The 20,227-nt window shown below is 52.4% G+C and overlaps 1 protein-coding gene and 1 long non-coding RNA gene across 3 annotated transcripts; one reads left to right on the top strand and one right to left on the bottom strand.

Moving 5' to 3' along the window:
- Positions 1-1,374: 1,374 nt before the first annotated feature.
- PRODH (proline dehydrogenase 1) lies at positions 1,375-19,897 on the top strand. 2 transcript variants are annotated; one of them, XM_007533386.3, is made up of 14 exons: positions 1,375-1,786; positions 6,356-6,564; positions 9,684-9,718; positions 10,094-10,237; positions 10,604-10,668; positions 10,847-10,963; positions 11,215-11,294; positions 12,494-12,575; positions 13,657-13,749; positions 13,865-14,011; positions 14,656-14,831; positions 17,039-17,137; positions 19,101-19,189; positions 19,267-19,897. In XM_007533386.3, exons 1-14 carry the CDS (start codon positions 1,514-1,516, stop codon positions 19,452-19,454), a joined length of 1,797 nt encoding a protein of 598 aa, XP_007533448.1. In that variant the 5' UTR covers positions 1,375-1,513; the 3' UTR covers positions 19,455-19,897. The 2 variants fall into 2 exon arrangements, with proteins under 2 accessions (XP_007533448.1, XP_016048186.1); XM_016192700.2 differs by having other exon boundaries at positions 1,377-1,786; positions 9,681-9,718.
- LOC132539095 (uncharacterized) lies at positions 17,432-19,110 on the bottom strand. The gene is made up of 2 exons (XR_009550403.1): positions 18,439-19,110; positions 17,432-17,584 (listed from the first exon to the last, which is right to left on the bottom strand). It is a non-coding gene; the product is annotated as an uncharacterized LOC132539095 (long non-coding RNA).
- Positions 19,898-20,227: the final 330 nt, after the last annotated feature.

The following is a 20,227-nucleotide window of genomic DNA, read 5'->3' as shown; positions in this document are numbered from 1 at the left end:
GGCAAGTGGAAGCCCTGAGCTTCCGCCTCTGTGCCTCCACTCACCTGATCCTGAGCTTCTCCCTCCAGCTTCAACTCCAAAAGAAAGAATAGGCAGCAAAACTGTGACTTCACTGGAAGTCTCACTGCACAGAGGGTGTGACCATGGTGGGTCTCCGTCACCCACCCCGCCCCCAGGATAAGCAAAATCCCTGGAGGGTGTTACTGTAGGCACTGAGTGGAAGCCAGGGAATACTGATAAACATTCAGCAGATGCATCGCATAGCCTAAAGGGCTTTTGCAATCTCAAAGATAGCTGACATCAGGTCTGGTTGTCCAGTGCACGGGGATGCTTGGGCATGTGCAAAGGAGGGAGGGGTGTGTGAGGTGAGCAAGAGGGATGCAGAGGCTCCACAATCAGATTCAGTACCTGCAGGAGGGGTCCCGGGGTGAGAGAGGGTGAGGGGTATCACAGTCAGCAGTGGGAAAGACTTTAGGAGGAAAGAGAACCCAGAGAGGAGATAAAGCAGCTGATTCCTATCAGTCCTAGGTGTGGTACCAAAGGCAGGCCCTGCAGGGGGAGGTTTGGAAGGAGAAACCATGGGGACTGTTGCTCAAGGGAAGAACTCGGTCAAAGGCAAGCCCTGAAGGCTCTTTCCCTTAGGCAGAGTCTTGGCCAGAGGAGGAGAGCTGATAGATTGCTCCCCCAATTTCCCAAATGAGAGGACCACTTCTGGATTTTTTGAATTTCCTTCAGGCTAGGCTTCAACCTTGAGTCCCTGAGGCACAAAGGTGGGGGGGAGCGCAGGTGTGCATGCATGCATTGGCGGGAGGTTCCAATACCCACCCAGCCAGTGGTGCATCTGGTTGAGAGCTCATGTTATAATGTGTAAAGGCATGACTTCAGGCCCCTGGTCCCCACGTGCAGGGGAAAAGCTTTTGCTAGTGGCGAAGCAGTGGTACGGATGTCTCTCTCCCTATCGATTTCTGGCTGTCTCTATCAAGTAAATAAATTAAATAATTATTAAAAGAAAATTGCACCCTTATTGAGGGCCTAATCCCCAGAGAAACAAAGGAGAAGGTAGGGCTGAAGGCCGGGAGCTCAGAGGACAAGATCTTAGCAGGTTCAAGTTGCAGAAACACGTGGAGTCTCTCCTGGGCGGGACCGACTTCATACCTGCATGTTTCGCGAGGAGACGCGAGAAGAGGGTGTGTGTGTATATGAGACACCCCGGGAGGGAGGGGCCGTGGCCTCTAGGTCAGGGGCGAGGTTAGAAGACGCGGGCGGGGCCTCTCGGAAAGGGGCGGGGCCTGTGGCCGGGGTGGGGCCTTCCTCGCATGGTTTGTTGCGCGGGTCTGAGGTTGGAGCTGTCCCGGGAGCTGGAGCCTGGGCTAAGCTTGGGCGGAGCCGAGCTTCCCAAGGAGGCAGAGGCGGAGCCACCGGGAGGGGGCGGGACGAGGCTGACCCGCCCAGGGGTGGGGGCTTACGGGGGGCTACTTAAGCACCATCGCAGGGGACCCACGTTAGTTCAGCCATGGCTCTGAGACGCAGTTTCTCTGCGCTGCGCCTCTGCACCTCCCGCCTAGCCCCACTGTCTACGGCTCCGGAGGCCCGCGAACAACCTACCCCCGGCCCGGGAGTCGGCTTGGACGGCGGAGCCAAGAAGGTTGCGCGGCCGCCGCTGCCCACCGTGAACTTCGACAACACGCAGGAGGCATACCGCAGCCGGCGGAGCTGGGAGCTGGCGCGCAACCTGCTGGTGCTGCGCCTGTGCGCCTCGCCGGCGCTGCTGGCGCGCCATGAACAGGTGTGCGGGAAGGGAGGTTGGGGAGGGCGCGCCACAAGCAGGTGTGCGGGGGCAGGAACAGGTTGGGGGGTGCGGACCCGACCTCACGGGGGCGAGGGGAGGGGCTCTGCCTGGCCTGGGAACTCTTAGAAAGGTTCAGGGTGGGAGTGGCGGTTGATAGCATAATGGTTATGCAAAGAGACTCTTGCCTGAGGCTCCAAAGGTTTAATCCCCATGCACCACCATAAACCAGAGCTGAACAGTTCTCTGGAAAAAAAGACAAGTTAAGTTTCAGGGTGGTAAATGGGAGGGGGGTGGGGGGTTGAACATCTTCTGTAGCTGGGAAGACAGGAAGGGAGGTGCTTCCTGCGTTCCATATCTATTCTCTGAGTTTTCCTATAGCTTCTTTTGCTACTAGCAAAGGCAAAGACTAGTTTCCTTTACAGGGCATAGCTAGCTCCTGAAATTGATCACGGAATGTTCTCCACTTTGTTTGATGATATTGAAAAAAAAAAAAAAAAGTCTTAGCCTGGATCCAAGTTCTCCCAAGCTGGGCTTCCCAAGAGCGGCAAATGGTAACTTTGAATACGCAAGAGGAAAGTAAAAAAAGTAGAACACTGGTTTAGCTGCTGTTAATCTGGAAATGTAGAGATGTTAGTTCTTTCCGATTTGCAAATTTGGTGCCCAGGGACTGGGAGGTTATTGCTGCAGGCAGTGTTGATTTCTCTGCTGAGACATTGCCTAGAGTTCTGTGCTGATTCCCCTTAGCTACAAAGGGTGGTTAGGTTAAGAACCTCAGGGCACACCTTTGGTTTGAGTGAAAGTGAGGAGGTGAGAACAGAGGCCACCTAGTTGGAGTCAGGTCCAGCAGAGATGTTTGCTTGAGCTACTGGGGTAGCTTCACAGAGTGATCCAGAGCCTAAGCCTCATGGTGGTAGAGGACCTTTAGGGAGAAGGAGCCAAACTAGAAAGGTGGGAACCTCTTGAAAGTCACCCAGTGATCATAGTAGCTGGTCTCGTCTCCATGTAAAGTCATGGCTTTGCCAAGCCCAGACCAACTAGGAAAGAGACCAAGAAAGGTAGTCTGGGAGGTGGTACAGTGGATAAAACATTGGATTCTCAAGCATGAGCTTCTGAGTTCAATCCCTGGCAGCACATGTACCAGAGTGATGTCTGGTTCTTTCTCCTCCTTTCATTAATAATAATAATAATAATAACATTATGAGACAAAGAAGTGGCAGCTGGGGATGAAGGAACATGATGGAGGTAGATGAAAGATGAGGAGGATCTTTTGGGATGTATCAACATTGTGGCATCCAGAAAGGAACCTCAAACAGAGCACAGTGGTCATGAGGGAGAAGGCAGCTCTGGGCCCAGGATGACTAGATGAGGAATGGGGGTGTGTGTTGGGTGTGTGTGTGCAAGGACAAGGACCTGGCTGCCACAGTCTGGGTTTTAGTCAACTGTTGTCATGAGCTGGCAGGGAAAGGGAAAGGACTGAAAGGGAAAGGGAAAGAACCCTCCAGGCTGAACTCTCCAGCTGAGCCTTCTCCCCTGGGTTCAAAGCTAGCAGAGAAGTCAGCAGAGCAGGGCACCATGAGCCACTGAAGGTGACTGCTGTCCAAGTGCTGGAAAGGGACTTGCTATGGGTCACTAGAGGACTCAGAGGCTTCTCCATATCCCACCTTGCTCCTGGAGGGCGCTCTCAAGGCACTCTTGTCTCCCAGGGTTGGGAGGCTTGTTCTACCCTTGTATTGCTGGAGATTCCTCTGGTGACCATGACCTTGGCTCTGACACTAGAGGAAATAGGCAGACATAGTTACGTATCCTGCCTGCCTCAAGCATTTTTTTACTATTATTTGAATTTGTGAGGCTATAAGTTAACAGGAGTGTATATTAACACCATTCCAATCACCAAAGGTCTGTGTCCCCATCCTCTCCCCCCCCCACACACACAGTGAAGCTGAACATCTACCCTCACTCTCCACCCAGAGATTTTTTACTTTGATGCAATACTCCAAACTCAGTCAGATTCTGCTTTCAGTTTCCCTTTCTGTTCTTATTTCTCAACTTCTACTTATGAGTTGATGAGTGTTTCTCAAGCATCTTTTTAATGTTTCAGACACAGCACTTCCCCAGTGAGGAAGCCCTGGCCTGCAGACTTTCTGATTTATGGTCCTAGGTTCTTGTGAGGTGGAGTCAGTACTCTTCTTTGCTTTCCATCTCAAGCCCAGATGCAATAAAATTAGGTGCTGCAGAGAGACAGGGGTGGTGGCCTGGAAATCCTTGAGCACAGGCCACCCCACAGGTGCCCAGGGCTGTAATCCAAGGCGTTTCCCATTGGGGATAACCTGCCTTTGGGTGGGCCCCTGTGAGTGCCCATGGCTGTTTCTGCCATAAAGCTATTTGACTGGCTCACGCTTTTAGAGAAAAGATTGTTTCCCAGAACCCTGACTGCAAGAGATATATATTCCCCCACAAAAATGTTACCTGTTGGGTTTGAAAATCTCCAGGTTTGACCTGACTTGGAGCTGAGGTGAGGTGGCAGGGTGGGGGGTGGTGGTGGTGGTGGTGGCGGCAGTGGGCACAAACTACAGGTAGGTTGTGTGTATGTGTTATCTTCCCAGCCCTGGGGGTGGGGGTAGGGGACTGCACTCAAGTTAATTCCTCTGTTTCCCACTTGGGGAGCTCTGTGTCATCCCCTGACTCTCCCCTCCACCCCCAAAAACAAAGTCAGCAAACACCCTCTGGCCTAGCAGTTTTAAATTTTGTACAGGTACTTTGTCCCTCCTATGCTCCCTACCCCCCCCCCCCCCAAGATGTGAGTACCTACTTGGTTTTGTTCAGCCTAGAATTGTACTAGGCACAAAGCAGGTGCCCAGAACCTTAGAAAGATGGCAGGCGTTTGGGATTGGTTGGAGGAGAAAGCTAAGTATATTCTGGATTTTAATTTTTTCCCCTTCTTTTTCATGGGGCTTAATCATTTTGAGTTTTTTCCCTCTCAGCTAGGAAGAGACAAAGAGGGAACATAGTGGGGAGGGGGAGTAGCATAGCACTCTGTGTTCCCAGGGTTGGGAGGCTTGTTCTACCCTTGTATTGCTGGGGATTCCTCTGGTGACCATGACCTTGGCCCTGACACTAGAGGAAATGGGCAGACAGTTACCTGTCCTGCCTGCCTCAAGCATCTTTTTACTATTTGAATTTGTGAGGCTATAAGTTAATAATATATATATATATATATATATATATATACATATATATATATAAATTTTTTTTTTTTTTTTTTTTTTTACCAGAGCACTGATCAGCTCTGGAGTATGGTGGTCTTCTTCTAGTGTTTGCCCTTCTTCCGTAGCCAGTCAACAGCGTCAGGTTGAGCCTGATGTAAAGTTTCGAGACCTCCTTTGAATCTGGAGAGGTGGCAGTCGTTGACTATGTGGGTCATAGTCTGTCTGTAGCCGCAGGGGCAGTTCGGGTCGTCTCTGGCTCCCCAGTGATGGAACATAGTGGCTCACCGGCCATGGCCTGTTTGATAGCGATTGAGGAGGGCCCAATCATAACGTATGGTGGTGTAGGGGATTGAACCTGGGACTTTGGAGCCTCAGGCATGAGAGTTCCTTTGCATAACCATTATGCTATCTACCCCCACCCAATAGGTGTATTAACACCATTCCCATCACCAAAGGTCTGTCACCATCCTCCCCCCCCCCCCCACAGTGAAGCTGAACCTTCCTCCAGTGTGGTAGAAAGCTGAGCCGTGGATGGCTTTCCTAAGACACTTGGGTGGGAGCTGTGTGTCCACAGGAACCCTATGTGATTGTGGCCTTCTCCTATTGGCCCCTGGATAATAAGCTCTCCTCCCAACTATGCCTCTCATCTGCTGAACTCAGACTCAGCCTGGGTCTTTTTTTTTTTTTTTTTTTTTTTTTGCATGTGTCCATCTATTCCATTGCTAGATGGCTGGCCCCTCACCAAAGTGCTGCTTTGGGGACTTGGAATAAGCAGAAAACACTGCAAAGTCTCAGGTGCTTGCTTTCCTTCTAGAGGGCTGCACCAGCCCCCCCCCCACCCCCCGCCCAGTGTGGCTACAGAAAAAAGCTCTGAACATGTCCGCTGCCATCACTAGGGGAGCCCAGCCTTCTTTGTCCTTTAAGTGGTGGTTAGGCATCTCCTGAGTGTGCAGGTGAGGGGGCAAATGTGACTGGGGGTGGCCCCTGGGACTGGTTACCCCTTATGAGGAGTGGGCTGTTGACAGCTACTGTCAGTGAGGTGGGGATGGGGTGGGGTGGGGAGTTTCCTCTACAAGTTCTGGGTTGTGAACTGACTTGGGCCCTGGGGGAGACTGTGTCAAAAGTTTTGTTTGTTTGTTTTTATTTTTACCAGAACACTGCTCAACTCTGGTTTATGGTGGTGTGGGGGGATTGAACCTGGGACTTTGGAGCCTCAGGCATGAGAGTCTCTTTGCATAACCATTATGCTATCTCTCCCACCCTTGTGTCAAGGCTTTAGGGTTCAGGGGACTGGGTGTAGTGCTGGGGGGACAGGGAAGATGGGACCTCTGACTTAAAAGTTTTCCCTTTGCTGTTTTAGCTGCTTCATCTTGCCAGGAAACTTCTGGGGCAAAGGCTTTTTGACAAGCTGATGAAATTGACCTTCTATGGGCAGTTTGTGGCCGGTGAGGACCAAGAAGCCATCCGACCCCTCATCAGACATAACAAGGCCTTTGGCGTGGGCTGCATCCTGGACTATGGGGTGGAGGAGGACCTGACCCCCCAGGAGGAGGAGTGCAAAGAAATGAAGTAAGAGGGAGCCGGGCGGTAGCGCAGTGGGTTAAGCGCACGTGGCAGTGCAAGGGCCAGCATAAGAATCCTGGTTCGAGCCCCCAGCTCCCCACCTGCAGGGGAGTCGCTTCACAAGCGGTGAAGCAGGTCTGCAGGTGTCTATCTTTCTCTCCCCCTCTCTATCTTCCCCTCCTCTCTCCATTTCTCTCTATCCTATCCAGCAGTGATGACATCAATAACAATAATAATAACTACAACAATAAACCAACAAGGGCAACAAAAGGAATAAATAAATATAAAAAAAAAAATGAAGTAAGAACTGCCTTGGACCCCCCCCCCCACACACACACACACACTTCTCACAGGGCCAGCCTGGATTGGGAGGAAACCAAGGCTAGCAGAGCTTGGCCAGCCTGGTGGGCAGCATCTCTCTTGGGCGCTGCCTGGGTTCTGGTGGTTTGTCCTGTGGCCATGGGATTTCTCAGGAGGCCTAGGAGAGGTGTTGGCAAACTCTGCCCCACTGCCTGGTTCTGTATAGTGATGCATGCTGAGAATAGCTTATACAATTTGAAAGGACTGCCAAAAAAGAGGAATAATATTTTGTGACTCATGAAAACTATTTGAAATTCAAAACGTTTTTACCCTACTGGGGACAGAGTCAAATAGCTCAGGCTGAAATTGTATGAGCCTGTGCTAAGTATAGGAGCTACCTGGCTATTCCTAGGGAAAACAAATAAAAAACTATCTAGTGTAGGAAGTACTCTCTGACTTATTCTCTGGGAAAGCACCTTTCCCCCTGGGGGCTCCTGCTGCTTGTTGTCTGGTCCCAGAAGAGGGATTACAGGGGCATGACTGGTCTAGAGGTTTCTCCCAAGGTCACCAGCCTGCTGCCAGGACTGTTTTTTGGAAGAGAGCATATATTTTGTTTCTTTTGTTTTGTTTCACTCTGCTTGGCTTATGGTAGTGTCATGGATTGAATTTGAGACTTCAAAGCCTCAAGAATGAAAATCATTTGCATAATGTTTGCTATCTCCCCCTGACCCTAGAAGTGAACCTTGGGACGAATGATAAGCCCCTGATCCACTTCTGTGGGTCTTGACAGAATTTGAGGGTTGCTTTTTCTTTATACAATATTCCTTTTCCACTGTCTTCCTTGCTGGGCCCTAGCTTGCATGCACCGCCTCCCCCACCCCCCCAAGTCTTACAGCATCTGCACTAGATTCTGAGGCTCCCTGGGTGGGTAAGCCCGCTGAGTATCCTGCTTCTAGGGCTTTGGAGGGTTGATGTGGCTGGAGGGGCTGAAGTGGGGGAGGGCAAGGCATCACATGAGCCCTCCTGCCCTGAGAACAGAATGTCAGGCTTCTGGGGCCAGCAGTACTGATTGGCTTGGGGAGCCCAGCCCCTTGCCTGGCTATTCGCTGTCCTAGAAGGCGGGGTTCTCCTTAGCACCCCTTGTGTTCCCTGAGCAACTGTGAGCCCAGCATTCTGCTGAGATTGTCAGTTTGAGAAACTAATGGGCTGTGTCCCTGCTGCCTGTGACTGAGGACCAGTCCTTTCACAGATGGATTTCCCCCTCCTCTGGATGCAAAGGCTTCTCTCTGCCCTGCAGGACTGTGTAGGGAGGTGGCATGACCTGTGCCCTGCAATGGGGTTCTGGGACAAGAGGAAAATGCCATCTTTCACCTGGGATGTGGTCAGATAGCAGGGCCTGAAGACCCTGAGCTGCTTTAGGAAGGTCCCACAGCCATCTGGCAAAGCTGAGTCCTTTCCATGTGACTGATTTGAGAGACTTTTAAATTCCAAATCACACAGTAGGTGCCACTTCTGGGGCTCCGTGGCCAGTGTGTGAGACTACACTCTTGGTGGCCCAGCTGGTGTGTGTGTGTGTGGGGAGGGGGGTTGCTGTCTTCTGTGTTTATGGAGGAGACCTGGGATTGGAACAGACCTGGACAGACAAGGGCAGGGTGGGGCAGTCAGGCTCCCAGCTTTGTCCTCAGGACTAGGAGGTGGGGCTGCATTTTAAAGAAAAATTCTTGTTGCTACTTGATAAATGACACCTAAGGGGGCAGGAATGTAGCAAAGTGACTGGTGCATGAGGTGGGTCCTGGGAAGGCCTGGGTTGCTGGTGGTTGGAGGTGCCTGGATGTGAGGGGACAGGTCACAGCAAGGGGCTCTTGCACCTTGACCAGGGGACTTGGGTGCGCTGTTGGCTCTCCTGTCTTATTCATGCTCAGCCCTGCTGGCCCAGGAACCCATCTTTTTCTCGGGAGAAAGAATGATTTCATAGCCTTTTCTAATTTCATTATTTTAAATATTTTTATTTATTTGTTCTGGGTAGAGACAGTGAAACTGAGAGGAGAGGAGGAGATAAGAGGGTGCCACCCCCTGCCCCTTTATTATTTTTTAATGTTTTATTAACACAGGAGAGAGAATAGGAGCATCCCTTTGGCACCTGTGATTCTGGGATCTGATTTGCAGCCTCATGCTTTCAAATCCAAAAGTTCTAGATACCTCCTGTGCCCTCTCCCAAAATGTTCTTCAAGGACTTGACCGAGTCCCCTGGCCTCTCTTTAGAACTGACGACCTCACCCTCAGGGGCTCTGGAGCATCCTTAGGCTTCTTTCTCCAGGGCTTGGACTTTTCTGGGAGAGTGGAGGCGATCTCGAGACTGGGGTAGGAGGTGTGGTGAGGGAAGTATTTTTTATCTGCCCACCTAGCCTGCTTCATTGGGAAGGTCCACAGCTGCCTCCAACCTTTAGCCTGTCTGCTTTTTTTTTTTTTTTTTTTTTTTGCCTCCAGGGTTATTTCTGGGCCTTGGTGCTTATACTATGATCTACCACTCCTTCCTTCCTTCCTCTCTTTCTTTCTTTCTTGCTTCCTTTGTTTCTTTCTTTCCTTTTTTTATTGACTAGGACAGACAGAAATTGAGAGGAGGGGAGAGACACCTGCAGACCTATTTCACCACTTGTGAAGTGACCACCCCCCCCCCTCAGGTCCTTATACTTCGTACTGTGTGTGCTTAACCCGGTGTGCCATTGGTTCCCCCCTCACCCCCAGCCTGTGTGCTTGGTGGGAACATGTCTGTCACTTACTGCCTGAGGTGGCCTGATCTGACCTTGGCTCTCTCTCACCAGCAGGTCTTCTTCCTGGGCTGTGGAGAGGGAAGGCAGTGGTAAGAGACTCCCTTTACCCTCCTTATACTGTGTGGCTCAGCAGTCAGGTTCAGGGCACAGGCTTGCCTGGGTAGAGGGGACAATGCTCCTCCTTGGGGACCTGGGCATCACTGTGTTCTGACAGCCTCGGCACCCTGGGGGGTAGATTGGTCCACTCAGCCCTGGGCCAGTCTGGATTCCTACCTTTGTGGTGACTGGCTTGCCATGTACCAAGGGCTTTGCCAGGGAGAAGGAAGGGCGGACAGTGGCAGAACAGTGTATGGTGCTGAGAGCTGGCCGCCAGGTGGCCTCTCCTGAGGGCAGCCAGGTGTGGGGGTCCAGACACAGCACAGAGGCAGCTGCAAGTCTGAGTCGTGTGCCTACTGCCCCCTTAGGCTCGGCTAAGAGGGAGAAGCAGAGCCAGGCCCACCCAGACCACCGCAGGGATGGTGTTCTCAGCACCCACACCTACCTCTACGCCAGCGAGGCCAAGTGTGACAGCAACTTGGAGACACAGTTGCAAAGCATCGAGGCTTCAGGTAGGCCCCACCCCTTGCTGGAGGTACACCTTCCAGGCTGAGCTTGAGCTGAGACAAGTGAGTGGATGCCAGGCTGGAATCTAAGAGCTCCCTGGGGGCTCAGTCTATGAGAAAGAGAAGCGAACAAGGATGGTGTCATCACGGCTGTGTAAGAAAGAACAGTCTCATTGCTTCACCTTCCTGATGGTCTTGCCAAATTTCCCATTCCCCCATCCCCCCGCCCCTGTAGGCTTTGCATCTGGGGCAGCTGTGCCTGTAGGCTGGGCAGCTTGATGGTCAGGGCTCTGAGGTTCCTCAGAGGTCCCTCTCCCCCACCCCCTCCCCCACCGGGTTCTAATGGTTCTCTCTTTCTCTGGCTTCTGACAGGAGCCGCCAGCGATGACAGCTTCTTAGCCATCAAGCTCACGGCTTTGGGGCGACCCCAATTTTTGGTAAGTGCCAGATGGAAATCTGTAGAGAGTTTTTTTTTTTTTTTTCAAGAAGTTGGGGGCAGGGGTTATTGCCATGAGCATTAAGTGGAAGCTTATGCATGCTAGTAACCGGGCCCAAGAGGCGCAGGTGCTGGGAGCTAGGTGCTTGGGTGGCAGGTGCTGACATGTGCCTTTGCAGCTGCAGCTCTCAGGTGTGCTGACCAAGTGGAAGCGATTCTTCCATCAAATAGCTGCTGAGCAAGGGATGGCAAGGCTGGCCGCTCTGGACAAGAGGCTAGAGGTGGCGGCGCTGCAGGTAGGACTGACTGTTTGGGGGGTCAGGGCTGAGGGGCACTGGGCTTGCAGAGTGCTGTAGAAGGGACATTAGAGGTGGGTGAGAACAGTCTCCTTTGCAGCCCAGACTCACCAGGATAGTGACAGTGTGTGCGGCCAAGTCTCTGCCCGTCATTGATCAGAAGGGAGGGGGTGGGACGGGCAGGAACTCTTAGTGGACGGGGGCTGGAGGTGCCGGGGGGTGGGAGCACTGCAGCTTTCTGCTCTTCTCAGGAAAGTGTGGTGAAGATGGGGCTGGCCTCCAGGGAGCAGGCTAAGAGCTGTTTCACCCAGGAGACCCTGGGCGTGTCCAGGTAAGTACAGACCTGGACAAGAAGATGAGGGTATTTCCTAGTTCAGTCTGCTATGTTCCAGAGCTTCCCTGGATCCTGGCAGTTCCCCTTGAGTGTGGGACCTCTTGGTGTCTATGCTATTCTCAGAGACCCAGAGTAGAAATCTTTGGAATCGGAAGTCCATGGGGTTGGGGTTGGGACTGTGCTGTGAGTGCACAGGCCTGATGTAGTCTCTGCAGGGAACAGCTCCAGAACCTCTGGGGCTTCTTTAAGTTCCAGAGTGAGGCTGAGATGGAGCAGGGCAGCTGAGGTTCCAGAGAACCCCTGGCTTCATCGACAGGGGCTGAGGTCACCTAAGTGGGACCTGGGACCCTAGAACTGGCCACAGTGTGCTGTTCATTCCCAGTGGGCCATGTCTGCCTCCTGCTCTTCCCCAAGCCTGGCATAGCCTTCAGTGTTTGGCCTTTGCCTAAATGTTCTTGATTTGATCTCCAAATTGGGAAGAGGAGACTTGTTCCACCAGGGGTATGGCTGGGCCTCAGTGCCTATACTATGAATCCACTCTTCCCTGTGGCCATTATTTTCATTTTTTTTTTCTATTTTTATTTGACAGGACAGAGAGAAATTGAGAGGGATGGGGAGATAGAAAGTGGAAGATAGATACCTGCAGGCCTGCTTCACCACTCATGAAGTGTCCTCCCTGCGGGTTGCGGGGGGGTGTGGGGGATTAAACCCAGGTACTTGCACATGGTGATGTGTGCCTCACCAGATGCACCACCGCCCAGCCCCCAAGGGGACAGTATTTATGATTTGTCTTTTAAAATTGAACACTGATGGCTAGGGCTGGGCATAATACTTTAAGCAAAAAGACTTCCATGCTTGAGGTACCAAAGGTCCCTGGTTCAACCTCTAGCACCACCGAAAACCAGAGCTGAGCATGGCTCTAGTTAAAAAAGAGGGGGTGGGGTAGGGGTGCAGTGTGTGTGGGGGGATTGAGAACATAGTGCTTATGCAAAAAGACTTCCATGCCTAAGACTCTAAGATCTCAAGTTCAATTCCCAGGTAGCACCAGAAACCAGAGCTGAGCAGTGCTGTGTTAATAAGCGATATAAACAAACTGGACACTCCTTGTGGGCTTTGCAGGTGTTGGGTTTTGTTAAGGGAATGGGCTGGGTTAGGGGGCTGGAACAAGAAGTCACCTGTTGCCTGTGCTCCCCTAGCACCTTGGACCTGTTGGATTGGTGCAGAATCATTGACAATAGGACTGAGCTGTCCAAGCACCTGGTGGTGCCCAACATGAAGGTAACTCCCACAGGGATGCGCCCCCCCCCCCACAGGCTCTCAGCTGGTAGCTAGGCATGGTGTGACTCTGATCACTCTCCTCCCTGCTGCTGACACCCCCATTCAACTATCCTTGCTGGAAGGCTCACCACAAACCTAAGAAGCCTTAACATGGGTCTTGCCCAAGGACCCTGTGTATGGGGTGGTGGTAGGGACTGGTATGTCATGGAGTATCCCCTTCACAGAGTCAGTGGTTGGTGCTGGTTGTTGACTGGGCTTCTCTACTGAGTTCTCAGTATGGGTCAGTGTTCCCAAGAGCCAGGTGTGAGGTCTGCTCCCTTCCCTAGTCCAGCTTCAGAAGTCCCCTGGTGCCACTCAAGCCCAGTGATATTTGCTAAAAGCGAGCCACTAGCCTGCTTGTATTCAGGGCAGTGGGTCTGCCCTGATGGGTCTGCCCTCCAGGGTGAGGGTGGCTAGGGATGGGCTGCCACACTTCATGTAGCACTTGTGTGTGAGAAAGAACAGGGAAGTGGCTTGGGATTTCCTTTCACTCACTCAGACCAATCAAACTGAGGCCCAGGCCCCAACTCAGACCTGCTAAGGGCCAGTGAAAGGGCAGGCTCAGGACCTGCAGCAGCATCCCGGGCAAAGCTAGTGGGTGAGGGTGAGCACAGGGCCCCAGAAGGTGCACACAGCCTTGGACCACCTGCCTGCTGCTGGCCTGCCTGGCTTCTGGAAACCCACTGCATGGGGTCGATGGACCCTGTCCCACTCAGCATTGATGTCTCTGGCTGCCTGCCATCAAAAGATTTGCTCTTTCACCTCTGCCAAATGGTGCTGAGGCTGTTCCAATGATGGTATGAGTCAGGGAGCATTTCCTTAGAGTCATAAGGGCAGAACAGACCGCCCCCCCCCCCACCACCAATCAAAGGGACTAGGGTGCAGGCATGACCTGGGTCATGTGGCCCTGTGAGAGCATGCTGGCTTCCAGGGTCCAGCGATTTGTGTGGGCATAGGGTGGGAAGCGTGCCAGGAGTTGGTGCCTGGGTAGTGGGTGCTGCTCTCCTACCTGGCCCGGGACCTAGCTGTGCTGTCCCCACAGACGGGCCTGTTGGAGCCCCTGCTGTCACAGTTCACTGAGGAAGAGGAGCGACAGATGACTCGGATTCTGCAGAGACTGGACATTCTGGCCAAGGTGGAGGGCCCTGGGGTTTGCTTGGTAGCAGGGGGTGATGGTGATGATGGTGGGTAAAGGACCCCATGCCACCTGAGCCCCAGACAAACTTGCCTTTCCATCCTGCCCCTCTCAGAAAGGCATGGAGACGGGCGTGCGACTGATGGTAGATGCCGAGCAGACCTACTTTCAGCCGGCCATCAGCCATCTGGCTCTGGAGATGCAGCGCAAGTTCAACGTGGACAAGCCACTTGTCTTTAACACATACCAGTGTTATCTCAAGGTGTGGCGCACTACCACCCTGCCTGGGGCCTTGAGCAGAGTCAGGTTTGAGAAGGCAGACATCCCCAAGCCCTGTCACCAGCTGTGTGCAGGGTGGAGCCCCTTCTCCAAATCTCAGATTTATTTTCTGAAATGGGGAGAAAGAAAGGGACAGACACCTGCAGAACTGCTTCATGACTCGTGAAGCTCCCCTGCCTGCAGATGGCCAGGCACGCTCTACTGGCTGAGCCGCCACCCACACCCAACTCATGAAGAATAATTTTTTTACTGCACTTTGTAGTGTGGGTCCCAGTAAGGATCTGTTGCAAGCCAGGAGCCTTCCTCCTCTAGGAAGCCAGAGAAGCACTTCAAGCCAGGACCCCTTATACCACCCTGTGCTGTACTGCTTGGAGGATGTGGGGACAGGGCGTGAGGCAGCCCAGTAGGAGCTGTCTGTAGGCCACAAGAATTCCCACTATCACCACTTTGGGAGGACAGGTTCAAGGATCTCCTCTCCCCATCCCTGTCTCAGCTCCTTTGAACCCACATAGAGGCACCTTCCTGTTGGCCCCCCAGTGCCCAGACTATACCCAGAGCGTACACAGGCTTCTGAGAAGCATCCCAGAGAGGACCCCTTCCTGGGTGACTTTTGCCTTGCCTCCACAGGAAGCCTATGACAATGTCACCCTGGACTTGGAGCGGGCTCACCGTGAGGGCTGGTGCTTTGGGGCGAAGCTGGTGCGGGGTGCATACATGGCCCAGGAGCGTGCCCGGGCAGCGGAGATGGGCTACGAGGACCCCATCAACCCCACGTATGAGGCCACCAACGTCATGTACCACAGGTGTGCCAACCCCTTCCTAGCGCTGGGCTCCTGGGAGGAGAGTGAGAAGTCTGGCCACAGGTTCTGGAGTAGATTCTCTTTCTTCCACCTCAAGGGTCAGAAACTTCCAGTGGGAGGACGGTTCTATCTGGAAGCAAGGGCTGATATTCCCTTCACTTTGCTGATTTAAAATTTGTTTTTACCACTAGGGTTATCATGAGGGCTCAGTACATGCACCTTACCTGGTCATTCTTTTTTACCTTGATACAGAGAGTAAGGGAATTGAGGAGAGAGAGACTGAGACTTACAGCACTGTTTTACCACTTATGAAGTGCCTCTTATATGAACACACACTAACCAGGGGTTTGAACCTGGTCCTTGCACATGATAGTGTGTATGCTGTGTACTTGGTGTACCACCATCTGGCTCCTGTAAAAACCATGTTTTGTAAATTGTAAAGATTTACTAATGAGAGAAAGAGAAATAAAGATGAGAGGGGCCAGGTAGTAGTGAACCTGGTTAATATTACAGTGTGCAAGGACCCAGGTTCAAACCCCTGGTCCTCACCTGCAGGTGTAAAATTTCATGAGTGGTGAAGCAGGGCTGCAAGTTTCTCTCTTTCTCTCGCCCTCTCTATCTCCCACCTCCTTCTCAATTTCTTTTTTTTTTTAATTTAAAATTTTTTTTAAAAAATATTTTTCCATTTGTTGCCCTTGTTGTTTTATTATTGTAGTTATTGTTGTTATTGATTCATTGTTGTTGGATAGGACAGAGAGAAATGGAGAGAGGAGGGGAAGACAGAGAGGGGGAGAGAAAGACAGACACCTGCAGACCTGCTTCACAGCCTGTGAAGAGACTGCCCTTAGGTGGGGAGCGGGGGGCTTGAACCGGGATCCTTCGGGTCCTTGTGCTTTGCGCCACATGCGCTTAACCCGCTGCGCTACCGCCCAACTCCCCTCCCTCTCAATTTCTCTATCCAATAATAGAATGAGAGAGAGAAGATTAGAACACCAGAGAACATGAGATGAGAACATATGAAATGCAGGAGACTGAACTCAGGGCCTCAAAACATTCAAAGAACCCAATGGCTCCTGCCACCCATCCTGTATCTAACTTTCTAAGGCATATCCGCCAAATGTTTATCTGTATGTGCTTTGTAACTTTGTGTTGTGCCTCTGACCTAGGTCTCCATGCACCCAAGGGTGTCTGGGTTCCTAGCCAGTCTTTGGGTTTTCTGGTGACTTACCATCCACTCATTTCCTCAGTGACTGACACAGCCCATGGGAGGGCAGAGCTGCCCCATGTTCTGGAAATGGAGTTGCTGAATCAGGAATATGTACCACTGGGGCCGGTGAAATAGCTCACTTGGGCTTGCATAGTGGGTACTTTCCTGTGTATAGGGCCCAGGTTTGAGCCCAGCCCTACCACATTGAAGGCACTGAAGCAAGGTTCAGTGCTGTGGTGATTTTCATTCTCTCTCTCTCTATATATATTTTAATTTATATTTATTTTTCTCTTTTTGTTGTCCTTATTGTTTTCTATTGTTGTAGTTATTATTTAATGTTGTTGATGTCATCGTTGTTAGATAGGACAGAGAGAAGTGGAGAGAGGCGGAGAGAAAGATAAGACACCTGCAGACCTGCTTTACTACTTGTGAAGCGACTCCCCTGCAGGTGGGGAGCCGGAGGCTCAAACCGGGATTCTTACAGCGGTCCTTGCGCTTTGCACCACATGTGCTTAACCTGCTGCACTACCACTGAGTCCCCCCATATATATATTTTAAACATTTTGTTTATCATTTTACTGAGAGATAGACAAAAGCACTGCTCAGCTCTGGTTTTTTTGGTGGTGCTGTGGTTGAACCATGGGACCTGGGAGCCTCAGGCCTGAAAGTCTTTTGCAGAACCATTATGCTATCTCCCCAGCCCTCTGCCTCTTACCTTAAAAGAAAAAAGTGTGTGTTGCATGCTCATGTTTGCCTGTCTGAGCCTGCGTTGTCCTCACTGTCAGACAGTGCCCTGATCACATGCTTTCAGCATGGGAGGCCCATCCCTGGGCCTTTCACTGGCTTCAGGGGCCAGACCTGTGTCCTAGAATGACCCTTCCTAGTCAAGGGTGCTCAGGCACTGTTCCCATAAGAAGACCAAGAAGATACGGGGTTGGTATGTGGGTCTTCACACTTGTAGGGCTGCCTGTCCTGGCCCAGGCACACCAAGTCCTCTCCCCAGGTGCCTCAACTATGTCCTGGAGAAGCTGACACACAACACCAAGGCAGAAGTGATGGTGGCTTCCCACAATGAGGACACAGTGCGCTTCACACTGCGCAGGTAGGAGCTGCTGCTCCCCTCCACCCCGTGGGGCTGTCAGGCACTCCTCATCACAGGCGGCAAGGGCTCGGGGACATGCCCTGGAAATCTGTGCAGGGGGCACCCACCAGGTGCAGTGGGTGTTTGGAAGGGGGCAGGGATATCTTCTGGTGCTGTGACTTTGCAGCTCTCTAAGCCTGGTCCCACCCTCCCCCAAGCTGACTTTAGCACTGCAGTAATGAGAGGTTATTCATGGTTCCTTTTTTTTTTTTTAAATGAATTCTTGACTAGCTGAAATTTAAAATTAAAAGTGAGTTTCATTAGGCAGTTTAAATAGTTTATTGAAATGTATGGGTACAGTGTGAAACCTCAGGAGGCCTCTGGTGTGTCACCTTACTTAAGTTTCTCTTAGTCTGAGTCTGTTTCCCTCTGATTTCCTGTCCCCTGGAGTACAACTCTGGTAGAATCCTTGCAAGTCAGACAGAAAAGTAAGAGGAATTATATTAAATACTATCTCGCCATGTTTTAGTAATCCAAACTACATGGCACTGGGGGTTACACACACAACCTTCCCTTTCCGGGGGCTAGGCCCTGGGTGGTAGTCTTCACTCAGGGCAAAGCATGGGAGTGGGGGCCCAAGCAAGTAGGGAGGAGTAGTGATGGTGGGAGGTGGCCAGGCGTGCAGTCTCACCACACCTGTCTGTGTTGAACAGCGTCGTTTCTCCTTCATAGTTTCAGCCACCATGGCTGGGACCTGCAGTGCTCAGGTGCCCAGGGTCTGGTTACTCTGGGGTCTAACACACTGTCAGACCCTTCTAACAGGGCTAGTGTCTACAGGCCAGTCTAGGTGTTGCCAGTGTGGTGGACTTCAGCTTAGAGAGGACTTGCCTTTGTCCATATCACAACTGTTAGCCCTCTGGGCCAGAAGATTTTATGAGGCCCAGCCCAGACTCTAGGTACAGAGCCTGTGTATGCATGGAGAAGGCCCAGTGACTAGATGGAGGTCTGGCACTGCAAGGGAAGATTCAGCAGCCTTGAGTACCAGCAGCCAGCAAGCCAGTAAGCATGGCTGTGGGCACTTATAATAGGGACAAAAATGCATCAGCTGAGGCCAAGATAACACACTGACTGGGACTGACTCCAGACAGTTGCCCTGAGACTAGAGCCCTTCCCTGAGGAAAGAAGGGAAGGGACCTGTGGGCTGCCTTTCATGCAGGGCTCCCTTGGGAGCCTGGGATGGGACACAGAACACTAGTAGTCCGGGTGGGTACGTGGCAGCCTCGGGCTTTGCTACCCCCCCCCCAGCCCCCAGGTTTAGTTACCCTCTTGAGGCATGACAGCACGGCTTCCAGAAAGCTGGTGTCCAGTTGGGTTTGTGAATGTCAGAGCCTGTGGTTAAAAATGTGATCATCAATACAGAGGTATTTCAGACCCTGGAGACTGTTCATCGGGGTGCTTGGAGGGGTTCCACTTGGTTGTCTCCCTACCTAGCATCTGAGCAGCACTCACAAATAGGGCTGCCACATCCGTCTGTTTCAATTTCTCAGTAGCCACATCACAAAATAAACATTTCAGCTAACTCAGCATATCTGAAACACAGGCACTGCAGCATGTGTTCAGTGTTTCAGAAAAGCAAGCAGACACTTGTTCACAGTCCCCATGTGCCTGACACCTAGAGTCTCACAAACCAGCTGCTGTACATCACTGAGCAACCAAGTGAAAGGGAGACTGGGGCCAGGTAGGGGGCTGGAGAAATGGCAGGAGCAGAGGGGCTTGAAGAGGAACATGGAGGGCTGAACGCTCCAGGCCAGGGGGCAGGCTATTGTCTGCCTGCCTGCCTGCTGGCTCACAGACAGCCCTGGGGATGATACCATGGGCCCAGGGAGAGCCCTGGAGGGTGTGGATGGCAAGCTGTTGGGGTGGCAGGAGGGACTCAGCCAACACAGGGGACCTAGGGAGCTCACCCATGGACTTGTCCACACAGGATGGAGGAGTTGGGCCTACACCCCACTGACCGCCAGGTGTGCTTCGGACAGTTGCTGGGCATGTGTGACCAGATCAGCTTTCCACTGGGTAAGCTGGCTCCCCTGAGGGTGGGCTGGTGGGAGGGCTAGGAACTCGCCACTGACTGCCTTTGCCTGCATGTACAGGCCAGGCAGGCTTCCTAGCCTATAAGTACATGCCTTACGGTCCTGTGATGGAGGTGCTGCCCTACCTATCGCGCCGGGCCCTGGAGAACAGTGGGCTCCTGAAAGGTGCCCGCCAGGAGCGGAAGCTGCTGTGGCAAGAGCTCCAGCGGAGGCTTCGCACAGGCAACCTCTTCTACCACCCGGCCTAATCAGCTGCTGCAGCTGCAGCCACCAGCACACACACCACCAGGCCCAGCCCTCAGGGATCCTCTCTCCTGGGCGGCCCCAGCCTGATGCAGCAGCTGCAGCCCCTCCCCCCAGTCACCTTTTACACCTCAGAATGGAGTCCTGCTGGAAGAGGGCTGACTGTCCTTGGTGCCTTCCAGCCTTGCCTTGGATGTGGGCCTTCAGGGGAGGGCTGAGCCTCAGCTGCCAGAGCTGCTGGGGAGTCTCAAGTGCCCTTGAACAGGTGGGCATGACCCACACCTCTGTCCAGCCACATGCCCCTAGCCCTGAAGGACTGTCTTTCACCAGCATAGGAGCCATGCTGCCTGCTTCTCTGAACTTTATCCCAGCTGTCCCCAGTGACCCCCCACAGGTGGGCAGTGGCCAATGTGAGGAAGCAGGCCTGGTCAATAAACCATTGTCTGAAGCTGCGTGCCCTCAATTCCTTGCCCAAAAAAAGCACCTTTCCATTAGTATAAGGAGTAGCTGGGGTCACTTGAAGTCTCTTGGGCTTTATCTTCCAGCACTGGGGGATGGAGCACACATCCTCTAATATCTCCAAGACTGAATCCTATACTCATCTATTTAGGGTGCTGTCCTCTTGATAACCGAGGATTCCTACAGGCTCACCAGGAGACAGGCTCCTAGTGCAGCCCTTCCAATTCTCTGGACCCCAGCTGCCCCACTGACTAGTTAAGCTTGTGCTGCTCTGAGAGAGGCTATCCCCGACCTGTAATCTACACCCCCACAGGGTCTT

Source organism: Erinaceus europaeus, chromosome 1 (genome assembly GCF_950295315.1).
Source record: "Erinaceus europaeus chromosome 1, mEriEur2.1, whole genome shotgun sequence".
NCBI classification, from domain to species: domain Eukaryota; kingdom Metazoa; phylum Chordata; class Mammalia; order Eulipotyphla; family Erinaceidae; genus Erinaceus; species Erinaceus europaeus.
Note: the sequence above shows the minus strand (reverse complement) of the source record. Positions and strands in the feature narration are given on the sequence as shown.